General features: G+C 50.4%; 2 protein-coding genes across 7 annotated transcripts; one reads left to right on the top strand and one right to left on the bottom strand.

The window, feature by feature from the left end:
* Window positions 1-87: 87 nt before the first annotated feature.
* On the bottom strand, window positions 88-6,750 carry Mettl23 (methyltransferase like 23). 2 transcript variants are annotated; one of them, XM_005069871.4, is made up of 5 exons: window positions 6,465-6,750; window positions 1,626-1,730; window positions 661-898; window positions 508-592; window positions 88-408 (listed from the first exon to the last, which is right to left on the bottom strand). In XM_005069871.4, exons 1-5 carry the CDS (start codon window positions 6,546-6,548, stop codon window positions 243-245), a joined length of 678 nt encoding a protein of 225 aa, XP_005069928.1. In that variant the 5' UTR covers window positions 6,549-6,750; the 3' UTR covers window positions 88-242. The 2 variants fall into 2 exon arrangements, with proteins under 2 accessions (XP_005069928.1, XP_012968616.1); XM_013113162.2 differs by lacking the exon at window positions 6,465-6,750 and having other exon boundaries at window positions 1,643-1,714.
* A 270-nt stretch (window positions 6,751-7,020) lies between these two features.
* Window positions 7,021-13,313, top strand: Jmjd6 (jumonji domain containing 6, arginine demethylase and lysine hydroxylase). 5 transcript variants are annotated; one of them, XM_040750108.1, is made up of 7 exons: window positions 7,021-7,260; window positions 7,633-8,021; window positions 9,241-9,527; window positions 10,137-10,234; window positions 10,730-10,818; window positions 11,530-11,668; window positions 12,930-13,313. In XM_040750108.1, the coding sequence occupies exons 1-7, from the start codon at window positions 7,132-7,134 to the stop codon at window positions 13,059-13,061; spliced, it is 1,263 nt and encodes a 420-aa protein (XP_040606042.1). In that variant the 5' UTR covers window positions 7,021-7,131; the 3' UTR covers window positions 13,062-13,313. The 5 variants fall into 5 exon arrangements, 4 of the variants coding, with proteins under 4 accessions (XP_040606042.1, XP_021082727.1, XP_040606041.1 ...); XR_005878536.1 differs by having other exon boundaries at window positions 7,022-7,260; window positions 10,137-10,272; window positions 10,725-10,818; window positions 12,930-13,067; XM_021227068.2 differs by lacking the exon at window positions 12,930-13,313 and having other exon boundaries at window positions 10,137-10,272; window positions 11,530-11,662.
* The last annotated feature ends 4,407 nt before the right edge of the window (window positions 13,314-17,720 follow it).

Raw genomic sequence — 17,720 nt, 5'->3', positions numbered from 1 at the left:
TTGGAGCTTTTCAGTAGCATTTTCCTGGTCTTGAAAGAGTCTCACTTAACCTAGTGTGTCCTGGTTAATGACAGACAGCAGTCCAAATCCTTTCAAGTGTTTTAATCTTAAAAATTAACATTGCCCATGAGCATGATATCACAGTCTTGGCTTCAGGCCCCATTGCATACATCTGCTTATGATCTTAACCTCAGGATGGCTATTCAGTCTTGGCACAGTCCCCCAAAAGCTTGAGGTACAATTCAGAAACTGCTCTTTGCAAAGGAGACCACCAGCATTTCAACGGTATGTCTTCCTGGGAGGGTAGACTCTGCTATATGTTGCTTGTTTGCTTCAAAAGACCTCAGAGGAATATGGACACACTTCATATCCCACTTGTGGAGCAAGCCTTCAAGTGACCAGTCAGCGCTTAAAAATAATAATTTGTTTCATGACTCATGCTTTTTGTTTTCCTTAATACATTGATTATCATGTTGAAAGACTAGTAGACAAATTATCCATACTCACCTTCTGACCTGGTAGGTGGACCAGAATTGAACTTTGGGGTTCCTCTGCATCAGGAAGTACACTGTGGCTAAAATACTTTCAAAGTCTGGGGGGAGAAAAAACTTTTGAGTTTCATACAACACAATCTGCTAGTTTTTTGCAGATTAAGTTTACCTTCTGGTTCGAAGAACACATCAGATGCAAGAATGATGTCTTGTGGTGGCAAAGACAGTAGGTCCTTTGTTATGTGGCCCCACGTCAGCCCTACAACCTGTACCTGTGACAGGCCGTTCAGTCTGCAGCTTTGCCTGCAGACATCCAGACAGTGGGGCAGCTCTGAGCTGTCAGAAAGTATTACTTCAGCACCACATTTGGCAGCTAAGATCCCCGGAAGGCTCACTCCAGCTCCAATCTAAATGGAAATAGAATTTTAGAATTACTTAGTTTTTCTTCCCTAATTTGTTTGTGCTCCATGGCTGGCTTCGAACTTATCTGCCTGCTCCCCATTGGAGAACTACGAACAACTAAAGGTTGGTGCCACTGCCACAGATGACTAGTAGTCTGAATTTTGAACTTGGAAATTCAAGGGTAATTTGCTTGTGGTAGTACATGCCTGTTTCATTAAAGGATGTTGCTTCCAGTATCTCAAGATGAGTTTGAGATGCCACCTACCCTGTTTGCCAGTATTAGCAGGATCTGTAACAAGCGCCTGACTGCAGCAGAGCAGGTGGACTGCATAGCCAGCCAGTTGTGCCACACTGTTGTATTGCCTTTATTATGGCTAAGGGTTTCTTGTGTCCCTTAGGGGCTGTCTTAGGAATTTGCTATGTGCTGGGATTAAAGCTGTGTAAAAGCAAAAGTTCTTTCTTAGCCGAGCCTTGGTGGCCCACACCTTTAATCCCAGCACTCAGGAGGCAGAGGCAGGTGAATCTCTTGAGTTGGAGGCCAGCCTGGTCTACAGAGCAAGTTCCAGAATAGCCTCCAAAACAACACAGAGAAACCCTGTCTCGAGAGAAAAAAAAAAAAAAGTAAAAATATGAAGACTTTACTAACTTGGAATTTTATAGCCAGCCAAACTACCTGACTTAAAATAATAGTAAAGACTAATAGATCAACATCTGCAAATGGGCTCCTGTTACCTCTAAGACAGCTTTGCCTGGTAGAGATCTTCTGTGAAACCACAGGTATTGGGCCAGAACAACAGCACAGGGCCAAACATACATCCCATATTGGACATGCAGGACCTACAAAGAAAATATCGTGTGAATACCTACCTTTATGTTCTGTTGGTCACATCCATTATTAGATGGTTCTGTTCTCCAGTCCTTGACACCATAATGCTGTTATTTCTTCCTTTGTATGCCAGGCTGGCCTCAGCGAACAGAGAGGGCTATGTGGGTAACAGTGCTAGACTCTCAAGCATGTGTATGAGTGTTGTGTGCATGCCTGGTGCCTCTGAAACCAGAAGAGGGTGTTGGATCCCCTGGAACTGGAGTTAAACATGATTGAGCCGTGTAGGTACTAGAGAACCAAACCTGGGTCCTCGGGAAGAGCAGAGAGAGAGTGGTGCTCTTCACCGCTCAGCCATCTCAGCCTTGCCGCAAGCATTTAAATTGAGACTCAGGGATACTTCAGTGTACACTGTACATAGTACATCCTGGACAAGGTGGGCAGAGAACAAAGGTGATTTTGTTGGTAATGAATGCTACACAGTAAAGCAGGATGAAGAAGGTGTAACGCATGGAGACAGGTAGGGCTGCCCCAACAACTGCCCTGGTCTGGCCACAGGCCAGCTGTGAGTGTGAGAGTGGAGGGTATTGACCTGTGCATCCTACTGGCCACAGGAATTTGAACTATAACTACAAGAAGATGTTAGAAGGGTTCTTTAAAAAGATTTTTAATTTATTAGAGGATGGAGCACATGGAGGTCAGGGGACAACATAAGAATCAGTTGTCTCCTTCCATCCTGTGGGATCTAGGGACAGAATTCAGGTCAGGCTGTCCAGTTTGGAGGCAAGGGTTTTTTGTTTTTGTTTTTCGAGACAGGGTTTCTCTGTGGCTTTGGAGGCTGTCCTGGAACTCTCTCTGTAGACCAGGCTGGCCTGGAACTCACAGAGATCCACCTGCCTCTGTCTCCCGAGTGCTGGGATTAAAGGTGTGCTCCACCAACGCCCGGTGAGGCAAGTGGTTTTACCTAAGCCATCTCTTCAGTATTATTGTTTTTTTGAGGCAGTGTCTTGTGTAGTTAAGCTGGTCTCCAACTCACTATGGAGCCTAGGATGACTTCCTTTTCCAGACAGGGTTTCTGTGTGTAGCTTTTAGAGCCTGTCCTAGAACTTACTCTATAGACCTCGATCTGCCTGACTTTGCCGCCACCGCCTGGCCTGTGAGCGTCTGCCACTGCGGATGTGCGCCAGGACAGCCAGTTTCATTCGTGAGGTGCTGGGAATCAAACCCAGCCCATCATCCATGTTACACCAGCACTGTACCAACTATGTCCCTATCTATTTAGGGGAGATTTAAACTCAAGTATGACTTGGATGCTAATGACAAGCCCTGCAGTCCTAGGTAGATGTCCCACAAAAGGAGGCATATGTGGAGGTGAATCCCAAAAGACCAAAGAAAAACTTTGGAAAGAAGGAGTCATTCAGGATGTGGTTTTCAGTTGTAATCCTATCATACACTAGGAAGGAGGAACATTATTCTAAGTTCATGGCCAACCTGATCTACACAGCAAATCAAAACCCTGCCAGGGCTAGATTTCTGAGATGCTGTCTGAAAATAAAAATAAAACCCCAAAAGCAAAGTAGAATCTGGGGGACATTTATGGAAGAAGAAGGGTACATCTGCAGTGAGCCTCCTCATCTCCATCCCTCCCCCCAAACACCCCACCCCAGACTCAAACTCCAGGTCCAGCTGTAGCATTTTACACGACCTACTTGTCAAGGGTTTCAGTCTCAACGGCAGATCTCCATAGGGTAGTAATAGTCAATGCCAGGCACAAAGTGCTGCACATTAGCAACAGAAATCAACAAGGGTGCCCCCCACGGGGCGATGGGCTAGGGCAAAACTGTAAAGGAGTCAGAGGTCCAAACTTAACCAGTCCACTCAAGAACAGCGCATGGCAGATGGCTGTCGTTGGACACTGTTCATTCCAACGTGGGACAAGAGGCCCCAACAAAGCCTTACGTCAAAGTATAATAATGAATAGGGGTTAGAAAGATTGCTTTTCCAGAAACCCAGGGTTTAATTCCCAGCATCCACATGGCAGCTAACAACCGTAACTTCAAGATCTGACACTCACACAGATACACATGCAGTCAAAACATCAATGCACATAAAACAATACGTATGTACATGCACATACATAATTTAAATGGAGTTACAGGGGAGAAATAGGTGCTAGGGAGATGACTCAGCAGTTCTGAGTGCTTCCTGCTCTTCGTTTTCAAGACAAAATCAGTATGTAGCCCTGGATATCCTGGAAGTGGCTATGCAGATTATAAACTGGCCTCAAATTCCCAGTGATCCTCTTGCCTCTGCCTCTTGAATGCTGGGATTAAAGGGGGAGGATTAAGGGCATGGGCTACTATGCCCAGCAAAAGATAAATCCTCAAAAAATAAAAATGAAGCAGGGAATAGTGGCGCTTGGTTTTAATCCACTTGAAATGCAAAAGTGGGCAGATCTTGTAGTTCCAGGCCAGTCAAAGCTACATAGTGAAATCTAGTCTCAAAAAATAATTATCACTGCCTCAGCATAACCCCGATTTGGTTGCTACAGCAAACAAGTTCTGTTTTGGCTTGCCTCTTTCGCTGTGTCTTCCTTTTTAACACTGAACTACTGAGGCCCGACAGACAGGGTATGGACGGGACTTCACCAGGTAAGGGTCAAATTCCTGTACAACTAACAAAATTCACTGTGAAGTCTGTCTACAGAGGAACAATGATCTTTATAGAGGTATTTCAAACCCAAATGTTAAAATAACAAAGAATCAGCAGGGTGTGGTGACGCACACCTTTAATCCCAGCACTCAGGAAGCAAAGGCGGGTGGATCTCTGTGAGTTCAAGACCAGCCCAGTCAGTTCTGGGACAACCAAATTCAGAATGAGACTATTTTCTAAAAAGAATCAAAATGGGGGCTGGAGAGGTGGCTCGGAGGTTAAGAACACTGACTGCTCTTCCAGAGGTCCTGAGTTCAATTCCCAGCAACCACATGGTGGCTCACAACCATCCATAATGAGATCTGGTGCCCTCTGCTGGCCTGCAGACATACATAGAGGCAGGATGCTGTATTCATAATAAATAAATAAATCTTTAAAAAAATTTAAAATGATAAAATAGAGAGGAACTTCTTGTGGACAAAACACATCTGACCTTTGGATGAAACTTCACAGCTTCTCCAGCTGTAGTCTGCAACTTTCTGAGAACCTCAGAAACAAGATTTTAAGTATATCAACACCCGTGGGACCAAGTATAATCAAAGATTCTTTCGGCCCTTGTTGCATGACGTCACTGTAATCCTTCCGGTCCACCGCACCTCACTAATCTCATCCTGTGACCTTTTTTTTTTTTAAACAAAGATCTATGTACACCTTTATGCCAGAAGAGGGCATCAGATGCCACCACACATGGTTGTGAGAGCCCACGTAGTTGCTGTGAATTGAACTCAGAACCTCTGGGGGAGTTGCGGTGCTCTTAACCACTGAACCACCTCTCCAGTCCCCACTCTGTGATCTTATTTACAAAAAGAAAAGCTAAATGCAGTTCCCTGCGCTTGCAAAGCCTGTAGCCATACCTTCTGTGTCCTCTTCCTAAATGTCTATTAACCTCCAAACTTAAACCCAAGTTATATATGTTAATACCCTCCCGCTCTGCTTCATACTGATTTGCCCTCAAGTGTTTTTCTGTAGTATATAGTCAAGATACTCTGCTTCTTCGCTGGGTGGTGGAGGAGGAGGCAGCCGGCGGCAGCCTTTATCCCTCAGTCTTCCCAGCACTCAGGAGGCAGAGGCAGGCAGCCTGTTCTACAGAGGGAATTCCAGGACAGCCAGGGCTACACACCGACACCAACAAAAGAATCTTCACATCACTTGGGTAGAAGTCTCTGCAGAGATGCAGGCTGCTACAGGTGGCAGCGTAGGATTGCACATTCAGCTTCGGCTACTACTGTCAGGAACACCCACTGGGCCAGCTGCTAACACTACAACCTGAAAATCCTTCGTAAAACCCCAGTGTCGGGATAGTTATCCTCCAGTGTTACGGTAGCTGTAATCTCTGAGGAACAAGCCACGGCCGATGCAGGAAATTTTATTGGGATGTTGGAGACAGGAAGTCCCTGGTCCCAAACTTCCAAGTGAGAATTCTGGGGTTGAGGATAAGCTCAGTGGCATAACTTTTGCCTAGCATGTATGTATGAAGTCTTGGGTTTGATTCCCTAGAATTGCACAAAACAAGAGCATGGCGGCACACACCTGCAATCCTAGGTAGAGAGGCTGGGTTCAAAGCCTGCCTGAGCTCAAAAATAAGACGAGTATGTTAGGGATATCGCTCAGTGACGGAGCACTTGCCCAGCAGGTAGAGGCTAGGTTCTATTAACAATACTCAGAGGCGGGGGGCTAAGATACATTAGCCGGAAGCCCGGCGGTGCCTTAAATCCCAGCACTCGGGAGGAAGAGAGATCAGCCTGGTTTACAAAGTGAGTTCCAGGGCAGCCAGAGCTATACAGAGAAACCCTGTCTCGGGGGAGAAAAAAATATTAATAAACGCTCTTCAAAAATGTTCAGGGCTAGCAGCACAGGCCAAGAGAGCCGCTTTCCTGGAAGTATTCAGTATTTCATCCCGGCCCGGCCCCTCATTGTCTTAGTCACCGAGCTTCATAGCAAACCCGCCGCTGGTGAACGGAGCGGACACCCGAGGGATCCCCCACTGCCTACACTCCACCCGGGGAGCGCTCCCACGTGGGTGCCACTGCACGCACCTGCGGGACGCGGACCTCCAGCACCGCCCCGTCCGTTCCAGGGCCTGGCTTCTCCCGGAACCGAAAGCGTTGAGCCACGGCCATGAGGCCGCGCTCGGAGGGAAGACGGGGGGACCCCAGGTCTGGCGGCGACGGTGGGGGGGAAGGGGAGCGCTACACTGCAGGGGCGCCGAGCCGGCGGGGCCGTGCCACGTGGCCGCGAGCCGGGACGAGCCTGCGGGACGCTCTCCGAACGAAACACCCGGCGGCGGCGGTGGCGGCTGGCTCAGCCGGAAACGGACCGCTAGGACGCGACGCGCAGCCGGAAGTGGTGAGGCCGCAGCCGGGAGGGGCAGGACGTCAGCGAGGCGACCTTCCCAACATGGCGCCCGGCGGGCGCGCGTGAAGGGCGGGCCTCGCGCACGGCCGAGGCCAATGGCGGCGCGCAGGAGGCGGTGGGGCGGGGAGGACGGACGCCGCTCGCCCAACCCGGAGCCCCGGAGGTGGCAGGGGAGGGAATCTTCTGGAAGGCGGCTTTAAAGGCGCCTTGCCGGAGACGAAGGGCGTCTCGGTGCCGCGCCGGCCGGAGAGGGCGCGTTTGTTCCGGAGGGCGGGGGGTTGGGGGGAACGACGGCAGGAAGCGAGCTGCGTCGAGGTCGTGGCGGAGCCGGACGGCGACCTGCTCGGGATGAACCACAAGAGCAAGAAGCGCATCCGCGAGGCCAAGCGCAGTGCGCGGCCCGAGCTCAAGGACTCGCTCGACTGGACCCGGCACAACTACTACGAGAGCTTCCCGCTGAGCCCGGCGGCCGTGCCGGTGAGCGGGGCGCCCCCCACCCCATCCCCTGCCCCCTGGCGCCGCCCGCCTCCCGGAGGCCGCTTGTCCCCGGACCCTGTGGGGCGAGGGGGCCCCGCCGCCCGGCTGTCACAGCCCGCTCCTTCTGGCAGCTCCGACCCCTCCCTCCCTCGCTCGCTCGCTGGCTCGCAGGGGTGGCTCCGGGTGCGACGTGCTCACACTCACGCACGTGGGCCTCCCTCCCCCTGCAGGAGCCGGAGGCTCGGCCCCGGCTCGAGGGTGTCGTGGCTAACTGGCCCGGTGGGGGGATGACGACGACACGTTGGTCCGCCCGCGGGCTTCTCCCGGTGTGTTAACGGGACAGGTCTTTTTTTGTTGCCCCCCCCCCCCCAGGATAACGTGGAGAGGGCTGATGCCTTACAGCTGTCGGTGGAAGACTTCGTCGAGCGGTACGAGCGGCCTTACAAGCCCGTGGTTCTGCTCAATGCCCAGGAGGGCTGGTCCGCGCAGGAGAAATGGACTCTGGAGCGCCTCAAAAGGAAATACCGGAACCAGAAGTTCAAGTGCGGTGAGGACAATGACGGTTACTCGGTGAAGATGAAGATGAAGTACTACATCGAGTACATGGAGAGCACCCGTGATGACAGTCCCCTTTACATCTTTGACAGCAGCTACGGCGAACACCCCAAGAGAAGGAAACTTTTGGAAGACTACAAGGTGCCCAAGTTTTTCACGGACGATCTTTTCCAGTACGCAGGGGAGAAGCGCAGGCCCCCTTACAGGTAACGCATTCCGCATCAGGGTGTTCAGAAACCTCAGGGTGTGGTTAGCAGAGCTCGGTCTGACCTTGTGCAAGCGGTGAGTGGATCCTCCCTGCACAGTGACTCATTTATGGTCCTACTTGGGAAGACTGATTTTCCGATGGTCTGGGGTCCGCCCAGACATCTGGCTGGATTCCTCAAATTCTCCAGACATCTAGCCTTTTTTTCCCCGCCACCCCCATCCCTGGGTGCCTAGTGCCAGTGAATGCCTAGGAGGTCAGAGGCGTCAGCTCGTCTGCAGCTGGGTCCACGGATAGGTGTGAGCCATCCAACTCCAGGACATTTAAATATAGAATTAAAATGAGACCACTGCTTCATAAAGGAAGTTTTATTTGTATTTTTACAAGTGTGATTCACTGATTTATTAGGTTTTGCTTTGCTTTGGGGGTTGGTTGTTGTTTTGGTTTTTTTGGTTTGTTTTGTTTGAAACAGGGTCTTACCGTATTGTACTGGCTGTCCCGTAACTCACTATATAGACCGGGCCAGCCTGGTCTCAACACTCAAGAGATCCTGCCTCCAAGCCTCTGGCTCCTGAGTGTTGGCATTAAAGATGTTTGACACCACAGCCAGCTATGTTATTTATTTGAGGGGCACATGTGCCACAGTGCCCATGTAGGGTTCAGAGGACAACTCGTGGGAGTCACTTCTCTCCTTCCATAAACGTGGGTCCTGAAGATTTGTTTTCTTTGAGACAGGGTCTCACTCTGTAGACCAGGCTGGCCTCCAATTCATAGAGATCCTCCTGCCTCTGCCTCCTGAGTGCTGGGATTAAAGGCGTGTGCCTCCAATGCCCAGCTTATTTGTTTGTTTTTTATGTGGCCCAGCTAGGTTTTCGTTTGTTTTTGTTTTTGAGACAGGGTTTCTCTGTGGCTTTGGAGGTTGTCCTGGACTTAGCTCTTGTAGACCAGGCTGGCCTCGAACTCACAGAGATCCTCCTGCCTCTGCCTCCCGAGTGCTGGGATAAAAGGCTTGGGCCACCACAGCCAGCTGATAGGTACCATGTCTTTTTTTTTAAAGTTCAGCAATAATCTACATCAGTCCATATACAATTTATGTTGTGTAACAGAACCTGTACAGTCTCTGAAGTGGGTGCAGCACAATGTTGATGGTGTGTTAGAGAGCCTCTGCTGTCGTGTACATTTCAGGTTACCCTTCATGTCTTCATGTTTCCATCCTGTAGGTGGTTTGTGATGGGGCCACCACGTTCTGGAACTGGGATTCACATCGACCCTCTGGGAACCAGTGCCTGGAATGCCTTAGTTCAAGGTCACAAGCGTTGGTGTCTGTTCCCCACAAGCACTCCCCGAGAACTCATCAAGGTGACCCGAGAAGAAGGGGGGAACCAGCAAGATGAAGCCATTACCTGGTTTAATGTTATTTATCCACGGACACAGCTTCCAACCTGGCCGTCTGAGTTCAAGCCCCTGGAGATACTCCAGAAGCCAGGAGAGACTGTCTTTGTACCAGGTATAGATGAGCTAGAAGAAGCTCCTCTTCCCAGCCCTGACTACTTTGTAATTGCACTGGGTTGTTACTTTGGAGTAGAGTTACAGAACCAGACAAAAAGTCCTTCCTATCCGTTGAGCACATGTACTCCTCCCTGTGGTGACAGGGTTGGGGTTTTAAGTTCAAAGGGAGTGTATCTCCACATTCCACGTGTCTGGACCTGGTGTCTGTTAGGTGTCAGTCTGTATACAATTTACTTTGTTACCTGGCGTCTCTAGTGCTCTGGGTTCCGCCTGCGTTCTGGGGCCTTTGCTAGAGTGGCGGAACTGGCTGGGTCGAGTTGGAAAATGCCAGCCAGCCCGAGCTACATTTAGATGGATGAAGTTTCCGGAAGTGAGAGTACTTAAGTTTAAAACTTTTGCTTTTACAGTATTAGTCACGTTGGGTTACCAGGAGTCAGCACATTAGAGGCAGACAGTCTGTCACTCTGCCCGGTAGCAGGGAAGCCTCGGTAAACAGTAGAAACAGTAAGAGCCTGCCTGTGTGGAGTTAGACACCAGGTCACCTCAGACTCTTGACCGGGAGCAGCAGGGCTGATCCTTACTGCACTGTGTATCTGTTGGATTCCAGGGGGCTGGTGGCATGTTGTTCTTAATCTTGACACCACCATTGCCATCACCCAGAACTTTGCCAGCAGTACCAACTTCCCTGTGGTGTGGCACAAGACGGTAAGAGGGAGGCCAAAGTTGTCAAGGAAATGGTACAGGTGAGAGACGTTTCCTTTCTTCTGCTTTGTTCCAGCTCCTTCCCCAGAGGTGAAAAGGGAAGAGTTGTCTGCGCTTGGGGACAGCTGGGTCTCGGGAACCTGTGGGTAGAGAGGGCCCCAGGTCAGGATTAGTTGTCAGGTCGTCTGCTAGCCTCCAGGTGGCAGGGAGCGGCTCTGCATGATGAAAGTCACAGGCAGAATATGGTCACAGTTGGGTGTTTCTCGTTTGTTGTCACTCTGTTTCCTCCATTTTTCTTATGCTCTCTCTCTTTTTTTTTTTTTTTGTTATTTTTAAAAAATAAAAACTAGCACTAACAACAACAACAAAAAAAGAAACGCCTTTGTTGAGGTTTTCTTTATTTCTCCCCGGAAACATTATTCATTTGAACTTACTACCTTCAGTTCTTGTGAGGCAACTGCCCTGGAGACTTAGCTCCTCTGTTTATCCACAGAACAGATACAGCACGGGCAGCGGCAGTGCAAGCCACCCCCAGTCACCCCGTGCCACTGTGTCCCAACCCTGACCTGGAGGGACCAGCTCTCGGGGTAAGAGAGGGATTCTGGCTCGCTCAGCGCTCTGCCTCCCTGCTGAGAGGCCAGCAAGGGTGGTGGCTTCTCTTCCCTGGACTCACTCACTGCCCTGTAGGCCACTCCTAGACCTCAGCATACACACAGGTCCTTTGTCGCTGGCCCCAGTGGACGCCAGATCAGGTTGCTGCTGGGGAGGGCTGCTGCTCTGAGGTGTCGGCTCAGTCTCTTCTGAGTGATGGGGACGGTCTCTCTTTGTGACATCTTGTTTCTTATAACCCTAATTATTTCTGCTCTTTCGAGAATAATCTAACCAGCTCCCACCCCCCCGTTCTGCTAGCACTGTGCTGAGGGAAGGAAAGGCTTTAAAAAGGAAAGAAAAAGAAAAATCAGCTAGAAAAGGCTTAGGGAGGGAAGTAGAAAAAGGAGCCGTTTCTCTCCCGGGAAGACTCTTAAGGACCTCCCTCTCCCCCAGGAAACTCCAGAGGTGTGTGACTGGTGTTCATGCTGGTGTGTGGCACTAGAATGTAGTTTAACTTGAGCGAGCGTGGGCAGCTGGTGTGGTCTGTCCCAGCCCAGTTGTGTCTCCTGGAGCCACGCCAGCCGATGCACTAGGCGTTTCCAGGTGCCGTAAGCAGTGGAGTCCTCCACCTTGCGTCTGTGCCGGTTTTTTGAGTGGGTGTTGCCACCAGCCGTCACAGCCCTGAAAACACTACCATTGCCCTTCAGGATCTTGAAGCAGGAGCACCCTGAGCTGGCAGTCCTGGCCGACTCCGTTGACCTCCAAGAGTCCACAGGCATCGCTTCCGACAGCTCCAGCGACTCCTCCAGTTCTTCTAGCTCCAGCTCCTCTGACACAGACTCAGAGGTGAGGCCCTCGACCGCCCCGTGCCCAGGCCCTCGGCCGTTCCTGTAACATCGCCTTTTACAGCCTCACACCTGTGAGCTATATCTATGCAGAGGTGCTTGGGTGTTGGGAGGGTTGTAAAGCGGTGGCCTTGTGACCACAGCTAGCACACAAGACGGCGGTGTTGGGGCTTCGGTCTTTTTTCTGAACACAAAGCCCTTGTTAGAAGTTTCCACTATGGATGGTAGGTAACACAGAAGCCCAGGAACATGCAAACCCAGTGACCTGCTGTAGATAACACTGATTCAGGATGAGAGGATGCACACCCCATGGGTGTCACCGCCATCATCATTGATGTTTGCCCAGCCCAGGAAGACCATGTGCTCAATGCCCAGTAATTCAGAAAGAGAGAGAGAGGGGTTTTATCCAGGTGGAATTCTTGGTTTTGTTTATTTTGAAACAAGGTTTCTCTGTGTAACCTGGTTGTCCTAGAACTCCCTCTGTAGATCCCCCTGCATCTGCCTCTCAAGGTGTTGGGATTAAAGGTGTGTAACACCACACTGGACTTTTTGTTGTTTTTGAGACAAGGTCTCTCTACTACATAGCCCTGGCTATCTTAAAAATCACTATGCAGAGCACTTGGGAGGCAGAGGCAAGCAGATTTCTGTGAGTTCGAGGCCAGCCTGTTCTACAGAGCGAGTTCCAGGACAGGCTCCAAAGCAATACAGAGAAACCCTGTCTGGAAAAAAAAAAATCACTATGCAAACCAAGCTAGATCCACCTGCCTCTGCTTCCTGAGTGCTGAGATTAATGTTCTTGTTTTTTAGGATTTGATTTGTTTTGCTTTGCTTTTGTATTTGAGACAGTGTCTCTCTCTGGCTATGGTTGTCCTGGATTTAGCTCTACAAACCAGGCTGGTCTTGAACCCACAGAGATCTACCTGCCCCAGCTTCCTAAGTGCTGGGGTCCATTAGCACACCCTGCTGGCTCTTTCCTGTTGTAACACTCTGGTTTGAAATGTCTCTGTACACAAGCTTCACAGTGAATTTTGTCCTTTAGAAGAACAGGAAGTGCTCTTGGCCTCCGAGCCAATGTTACATTGATTTATCATGGGTGCGCCTGTGCAAGTGTTTGCCAGAGCACACCTGTGGAGGGCAGAAAATGGTTTGGTGTTGGTTCTCCCCTTCCATGTGAGCCCCGGGTCTTGGAGCTTAGGTCAAGACTGTTCCAATGGAGCCGTCTCTGTCTCCCAGCCTGACTGTTCTTTTCTCCCTGTGTCCAGTGTGAGTCTGGGTCTGAAGGTGACGGGACGGCACACCGCAGGAAAAAGAGGAGGACGTGCAGCATGGTGGGGAACGGGGACACGACCTCACAGGATGACTGTGTGAGCAAAGAGCGCAGCTCCTCCAGGTGACCGCGTGCGGCAGCTGTCTGCAAGGATGTGCTCGCAGCGTAGGCAAGGCCCAAGCCTGGGAGGGCAGCCCACCGGAATCTGCAGAACCAGGGAGGGTGACGCCTGAGAACGAGGACACTCAGAATGGGAATCGCAGCGTTTGGTACAGTGGCTTTTTATCCATGGTCGTGTCTTATCATAAGGGCAAAGGTGTGTGTGGTGCCGAGAACGCCCTTTCCCTATTTAATAAAACTCTCCATTTTATATCTTGAACAGCTTTCTTTGGGCTGCTGCCGTCTCCTTGTTCCTTTGCTGTGGTGTGTGTGTTGGGGGTGGGGATGTCTTACTGGTGTGAGTCCTGGGGGTGGCTGGAGCAGCTGTTGGGCTTAAAACAAGGTGCTTCAAAAGTATGAGTGAGCCCGGCGTTGGTGGCGCACGCCTTTAATCATAGCACTTGGGAGGCAGGCGGATGGATCTCTGTGAGTTCCAGACCAGCCTGGTCTACAAGAGGTAGTTCCACAGAGAAACCCTGCCTCGAAAAACAAAACAATAACAACAAAAAAAGTCGTAAGAAACAGAAAAACAAGACCTGGATCAAAGTAAGCCAGGTGGTGGTGGCTAGTGCCTTAATCCCAGCACTCAGAGACAGGCAGAGCTCAAGTTTAAAGCCAGCCTGGTTACAGATGGAGTTCTAGGACTGCTTAGGTAGGCTACCCAGAGAAATCCTTCCTAGGGATGGCTGTGGGACACAACTGGATCTGAGTAAGTAAACTTGAGAACCAAAAAGAATCTGCCGACTCCTGCCCCATGTATGGAGAGTGACAGGCCGGCAGTGGAAGGTGCCCTGTGTGCGCCTGGGAGGTGACATTGCTGCAGGTGAGTGACGGTCCTGTTGCCAGTTCCAAAGATCCTCTTCTGACCTATGCAGGCAAAACACACAAATAGAAAAGTTTTTTTAATCCAATAAAACAATCCCACTGAATATGGTGTGCCAGCAGCCATTGGCAAGCTAAAGTGGCAGGATCCGTTGAGCTCTACAGTTGGAGACTAGCTTGGACCACAGAGCACGGGAGGTTAGGTCAGCCTCTACTACATAACAAGTTCACTAGCTTCTTGTGAACAGCAGCAGCTTCTGCCTACTGAGCTCCACACAGGCAGGGGCCCAGGCCTGGGCCGAGTGAGATTCTATTTCAAAATGGGTTAAAATTGAAATAAAACAAGCAACCAAAGAAGAGATCTCTTTGCCACCAGGGGGCAGGATGAGGCACTAAGCCCATAACTGGGAGGTACAGAATCTCAAATGGAAAAATCAGCTCTCCAGGTCTCCAGCTGCCAAAGGTGCCTTCCAGTCACTAAACAGCACCAGGAATGGGCACCTGACCGCCGTGCATCTTAGTGTGTGTCCTTTATCTTTGCCAGGCCAGAGGTTCTGCTCCTGCCTCTACTCACTGTCCCTGAGCACTCCCCCGTGGAAGCAGAGCAAGGGCAAGCCAGAGGGGCTGAGGAGTAGATCGTGGCCAAGTACTCAGGACAAGGGGCTGGAGCCTCTCGCCGCTTCCCTCCCTTGGCCTGAGCTGGAATGGTAACAGAATTTAGCAACGCTAGACTGCTTTCTGAGCCACAGCTAGTCTTTGTTACGGAGCTGGGCTCTGGGCAAAGCAAGACCGTGGTTCACCGTCAGCCTGGTGAATCCCTCACCACACAGGTGCCTCTGTGGTCTTAGCCCTGTGTGCCTAGGGTCCCGTCCTGGAGGAGAAAGCCACCACAGGAGAAGCACTGGTCCCGGCTTGCTGTGTTTGCAGAGCCCTGATTCCTACTTGTTGAAGCCTTGAGCAAATCTTGTAGTGCCTGCAGGTACCTCAGGGGCGGGCCTGGGCCCCTGCCTGTATGGAGCTCAGTGGGCAGTGGCTGCTGCTGTTCACAAGAAGCTAGTGAGGTAGGAGGCTTGAGCAAAAGCATTACCGCATTCAGAAGCCAAGTGTAGCCTCTAACCAGGATGTAGGCATTAGAACAGCACGAGTCACCCTAGCCAGTGTTCGACTGGGCACAACACACTCTGGAGAGCAACCGAAGGTACTTGAGCTAAAGATGGGGTGGTTGCGTGTGCCGACGCTTCACACGGGTAGAGGCCTTGAGCTTTAGGCGAGAGAAGGGATGGAACGGGAAGGCAGCAGACGTAAAAGGGCGCAGGCGTGAGCATGCAGCTGTGGAGTCCTTAGTGTGCGTGGCATTCCACAGAAATGTTTGGAGTGTACATTCCAATGAGTTCCAGATAGGGTCTAACTCCTCGTAGCCACCCCCACATCCTTATCAAGATGATAACGTTTATTTCAACATACACTGTCTCCATCCCCAAAGTGGGGTCCCTCCCTTGTGGCTCTCAACTGTGTCTCCTTGTTTAGTTCAAGAACTTGAACCACTTATCCCCCAGGAATCTCCCCAGGGGGAGCAAGCCCAAGCCTGATGTCTCCATGGTAACTGGATACCTCAGAGGAACCAGGCAGCCCTGAGCACCCTAGTCTCTTGTAGTTAGAGTACTAAGCAGTCTGGGGTTTGTGTCTCTCTCACTGTGGCTCTACCAAGAAATGCGTGTGACTCTGCCGCTGGGGTTTTCAGCTCTTGTACGAGCTTGTTTGTCATTTCAAATAAAGCAAGGGGGTTTGGGATTGTGTCTTCTCATCCTTTCCAGTTCTAAGGTCAAGGTCCTTAAGATACGCTCTGTTAGCACAACAGTTTTTGCTGTTGTTTCTTCAGACAAGGTCTTTTTGTGTAGCTCTGGCCTAAAACCTGCTGTGTAGACCAGGCTGGCCTCAAACTCACAAAGATCCACCTGTCTCTGCCCCCCAAGTGCTGGGGTTAAGGGTTTTCAACAGGTCTTTAATCCCAGCGCTCAGGAGGCAGAGACAGGTCCATCTCTGAGTTGGAGGCCAGCATGGTCTACACAGTGAGTTCCAGGGCAGTCAGAGCTGTTACACAGAGAATCCCTGTCTTGAAAAAAAAAAAAAAACACATTTTATGTCCAGATGGACAGCCATGTTTCAGAAAGAAAAAAAACTTTAAAATAACATGCTTTATTCTTTTTTTTTTTTTGAGGCAACTAGCCTACAGCTGGCCTTCGACCCACCTGCCTCAGTCTCCTGGGTGCTAGAATTATATTGGGCTAAAAATACACCAGAAATAAATGGGACTGGGAACCGGAGAGACAGCTAATTGGTTAAGAGCAGCTGCTGCTTTTGCAGAGGACCTGGGTTTGGTTCTCAGCTCCCACATGGTGGCTCCCAGCCATCCTTAACTCCAGTTCCAGGGGATCCAGGCCCCTCTTCTGGTCTTCAAGGGCACCAGGGTCGCATGTGGCACACATACATACATGAAAACACATGAAAGCAAAACACTCATAAAAGTAGATAAACCTACGGACCAAAAACCTGGTGTTGTGAGCAGGGTGTGGTGGCTTACATCTGTAGTCCCAGCACTGGGAAGGGTCAGTACAAGTTCAAAGCCAGTCTGGGCTATTGAATGAAACCTTGTTAGTAAAAACAAAGCAGGGTGTGGTGGAGTGATGGGGCGCTCTCTCTCTCTCTCTCTCTCTCTCTCTCTCTCTCTCTCTCTCTCTCTGTGTGTGTGTGTGTGTGTGTGTGTGTGTGTGTGTGTGTGTGTGTGTGTGTGTGTGTGTGCACGTCCTGTAAGGACAAAAACCAGGAGCCTACAGACAAGCCCCTTCTGCGATGTATGGTTGAGCTTTTTTCCATCAACTGCCACTAAGAGAGACACCAGTCCCTTGAAGCCAGTGATTGTTGCTTTAGCTCTGAGCTCTCCCTGTTGCTGGGGATTTTCCTGTCACAGCTGGAACTCACAAGCTGTGAGTACTCTTTCTTCCAGGTAAATTAGCGCTTTGTCTGGGAGGATGTAGCTCAGGTGTGGTGCCCTTCGTTAGCGCGCTTGGGATTCCTTCCCAGTCTAGCATCCTGCTGAAGTTGGAACCCCACTGTGTGTGTGAGCCGAGACTGCTCAGGTTGGCCTTGAACTGGCCTCAGGAGATCTAACTGACTTTCCAAATAGCTGGGATTGCCGGGCAGTGGTGGCGCACGCCTTTAATCCCAGCACTCAGGAGGCAGGGGCAGGCAGATCTCTGTGAGTTCGAGGCCAGGCTGGATCGACAGCCTCCAAAACAAGACAGAGAAACCCTGTCTCATAAAACCAACAAAAAAAAAAAACTCAAAAAAAAATCCAAATAGCTGGGACTATAGGTGAGCGCCACTATCCTGGGATAAGTAGCCCACTTCCTTTCTGTTCCTTTGAGACAGGGTCTAGCTCAGTCTGGGCCCAGGCTGGCTTTGAACTGACCCTCTTTACTGAATACTGGGATTACAGGCTTGCATTAACAAGTTGAGTTTGCTTTTTTTACTTCTTTTTTTTTTCTCTGACAAACTTTGTCTGCCTTGTATTTATTCAGAGTAATTGGAAGGTGGATGGGGAGTGTTGGGGGAATACACAGTTGGTCACAGTGTGTTTTACACTTTAATCAATAGAGCCCTAGAAAAGATATGGAAAAACACGTCATTCCAGCCTCTTGCTGAAGCCAGGATGAGAAAGAAGCCTTCAGCAAAAACTCATGAATGCCACAGCTGTAGGCCATGGCTGCCAGTAATCATGAGAGATTTCCCTTGTCTCTTTGAGACA

The sequence above is a fragment of the Mesocricetus auratus genome, unplaced genomic scaffold, assembly GCF_017639785.1.
Source record: "Mesocricetus auratus isolate SY011 unplaced genomic scaffold, BCM_Maur_2.0 Super-Scaffold_100007, whole genome shotgun sequence".
In the NCBI taxonomy this organism is placed as follows: domain Eukaryota; kingdom Metazoa; phylum Chordata; class Mammalia; order Rodentia; family Cricetidae; genus Mesocricetus; species Mesocricetus auratus.
The sequence above is the reverse complement of the archived record's forward strand: the minus strand, read 5'-3'. Positions and strand labels throughout refer to the sequence as shown.

Bases quoted from the DNA above. Each gene is read 5' to 3' on its own strand.
- Mettl23 (XM_005069871.4), bottom strand. From the start codon at position 6,548: ATGGCCGTGGCTCAACGCTTTCGGTTCCGGGAGAAGCCAGGCCCTGGA. The intron at 593-660 runs GTAAACTTAATC...TTCTCCCCCCAG, and splicing joins TGTGTTCTTCGAACCAGAAG to ACTTTGAAAGTATTTTAGCC. The intron at 409-507 runs GTGAGTATGGAT...ATTATTTTTAAG, and splicing joins TCCACCTACCAGGTCAGAAG to CGCTGACTGGTCACTTGAAG.
- Jmjd6 (XM_040750108.1), top strand. From the start codon at position 7,132: ATGAACCACAAGAGCAAGAAGCGCATCCGCGAGGCCAAGCGCAGTGCG. The intron at 7,261-7,632 runs GTGAGCGGGGCG...CCCCCCCCCCAG, and splicing joins TGAGCCCGGCGGCCGTGCCG to GATAACGTGGAGAGGGCTGA. The intron at 8,022-9,240 runs GTAACGCATTCC...TCCATCCTGTAG, and splicing joins AAGCGCAGGCCCCCTTACAG to GTGGTTTGTGATGGGGCCAC.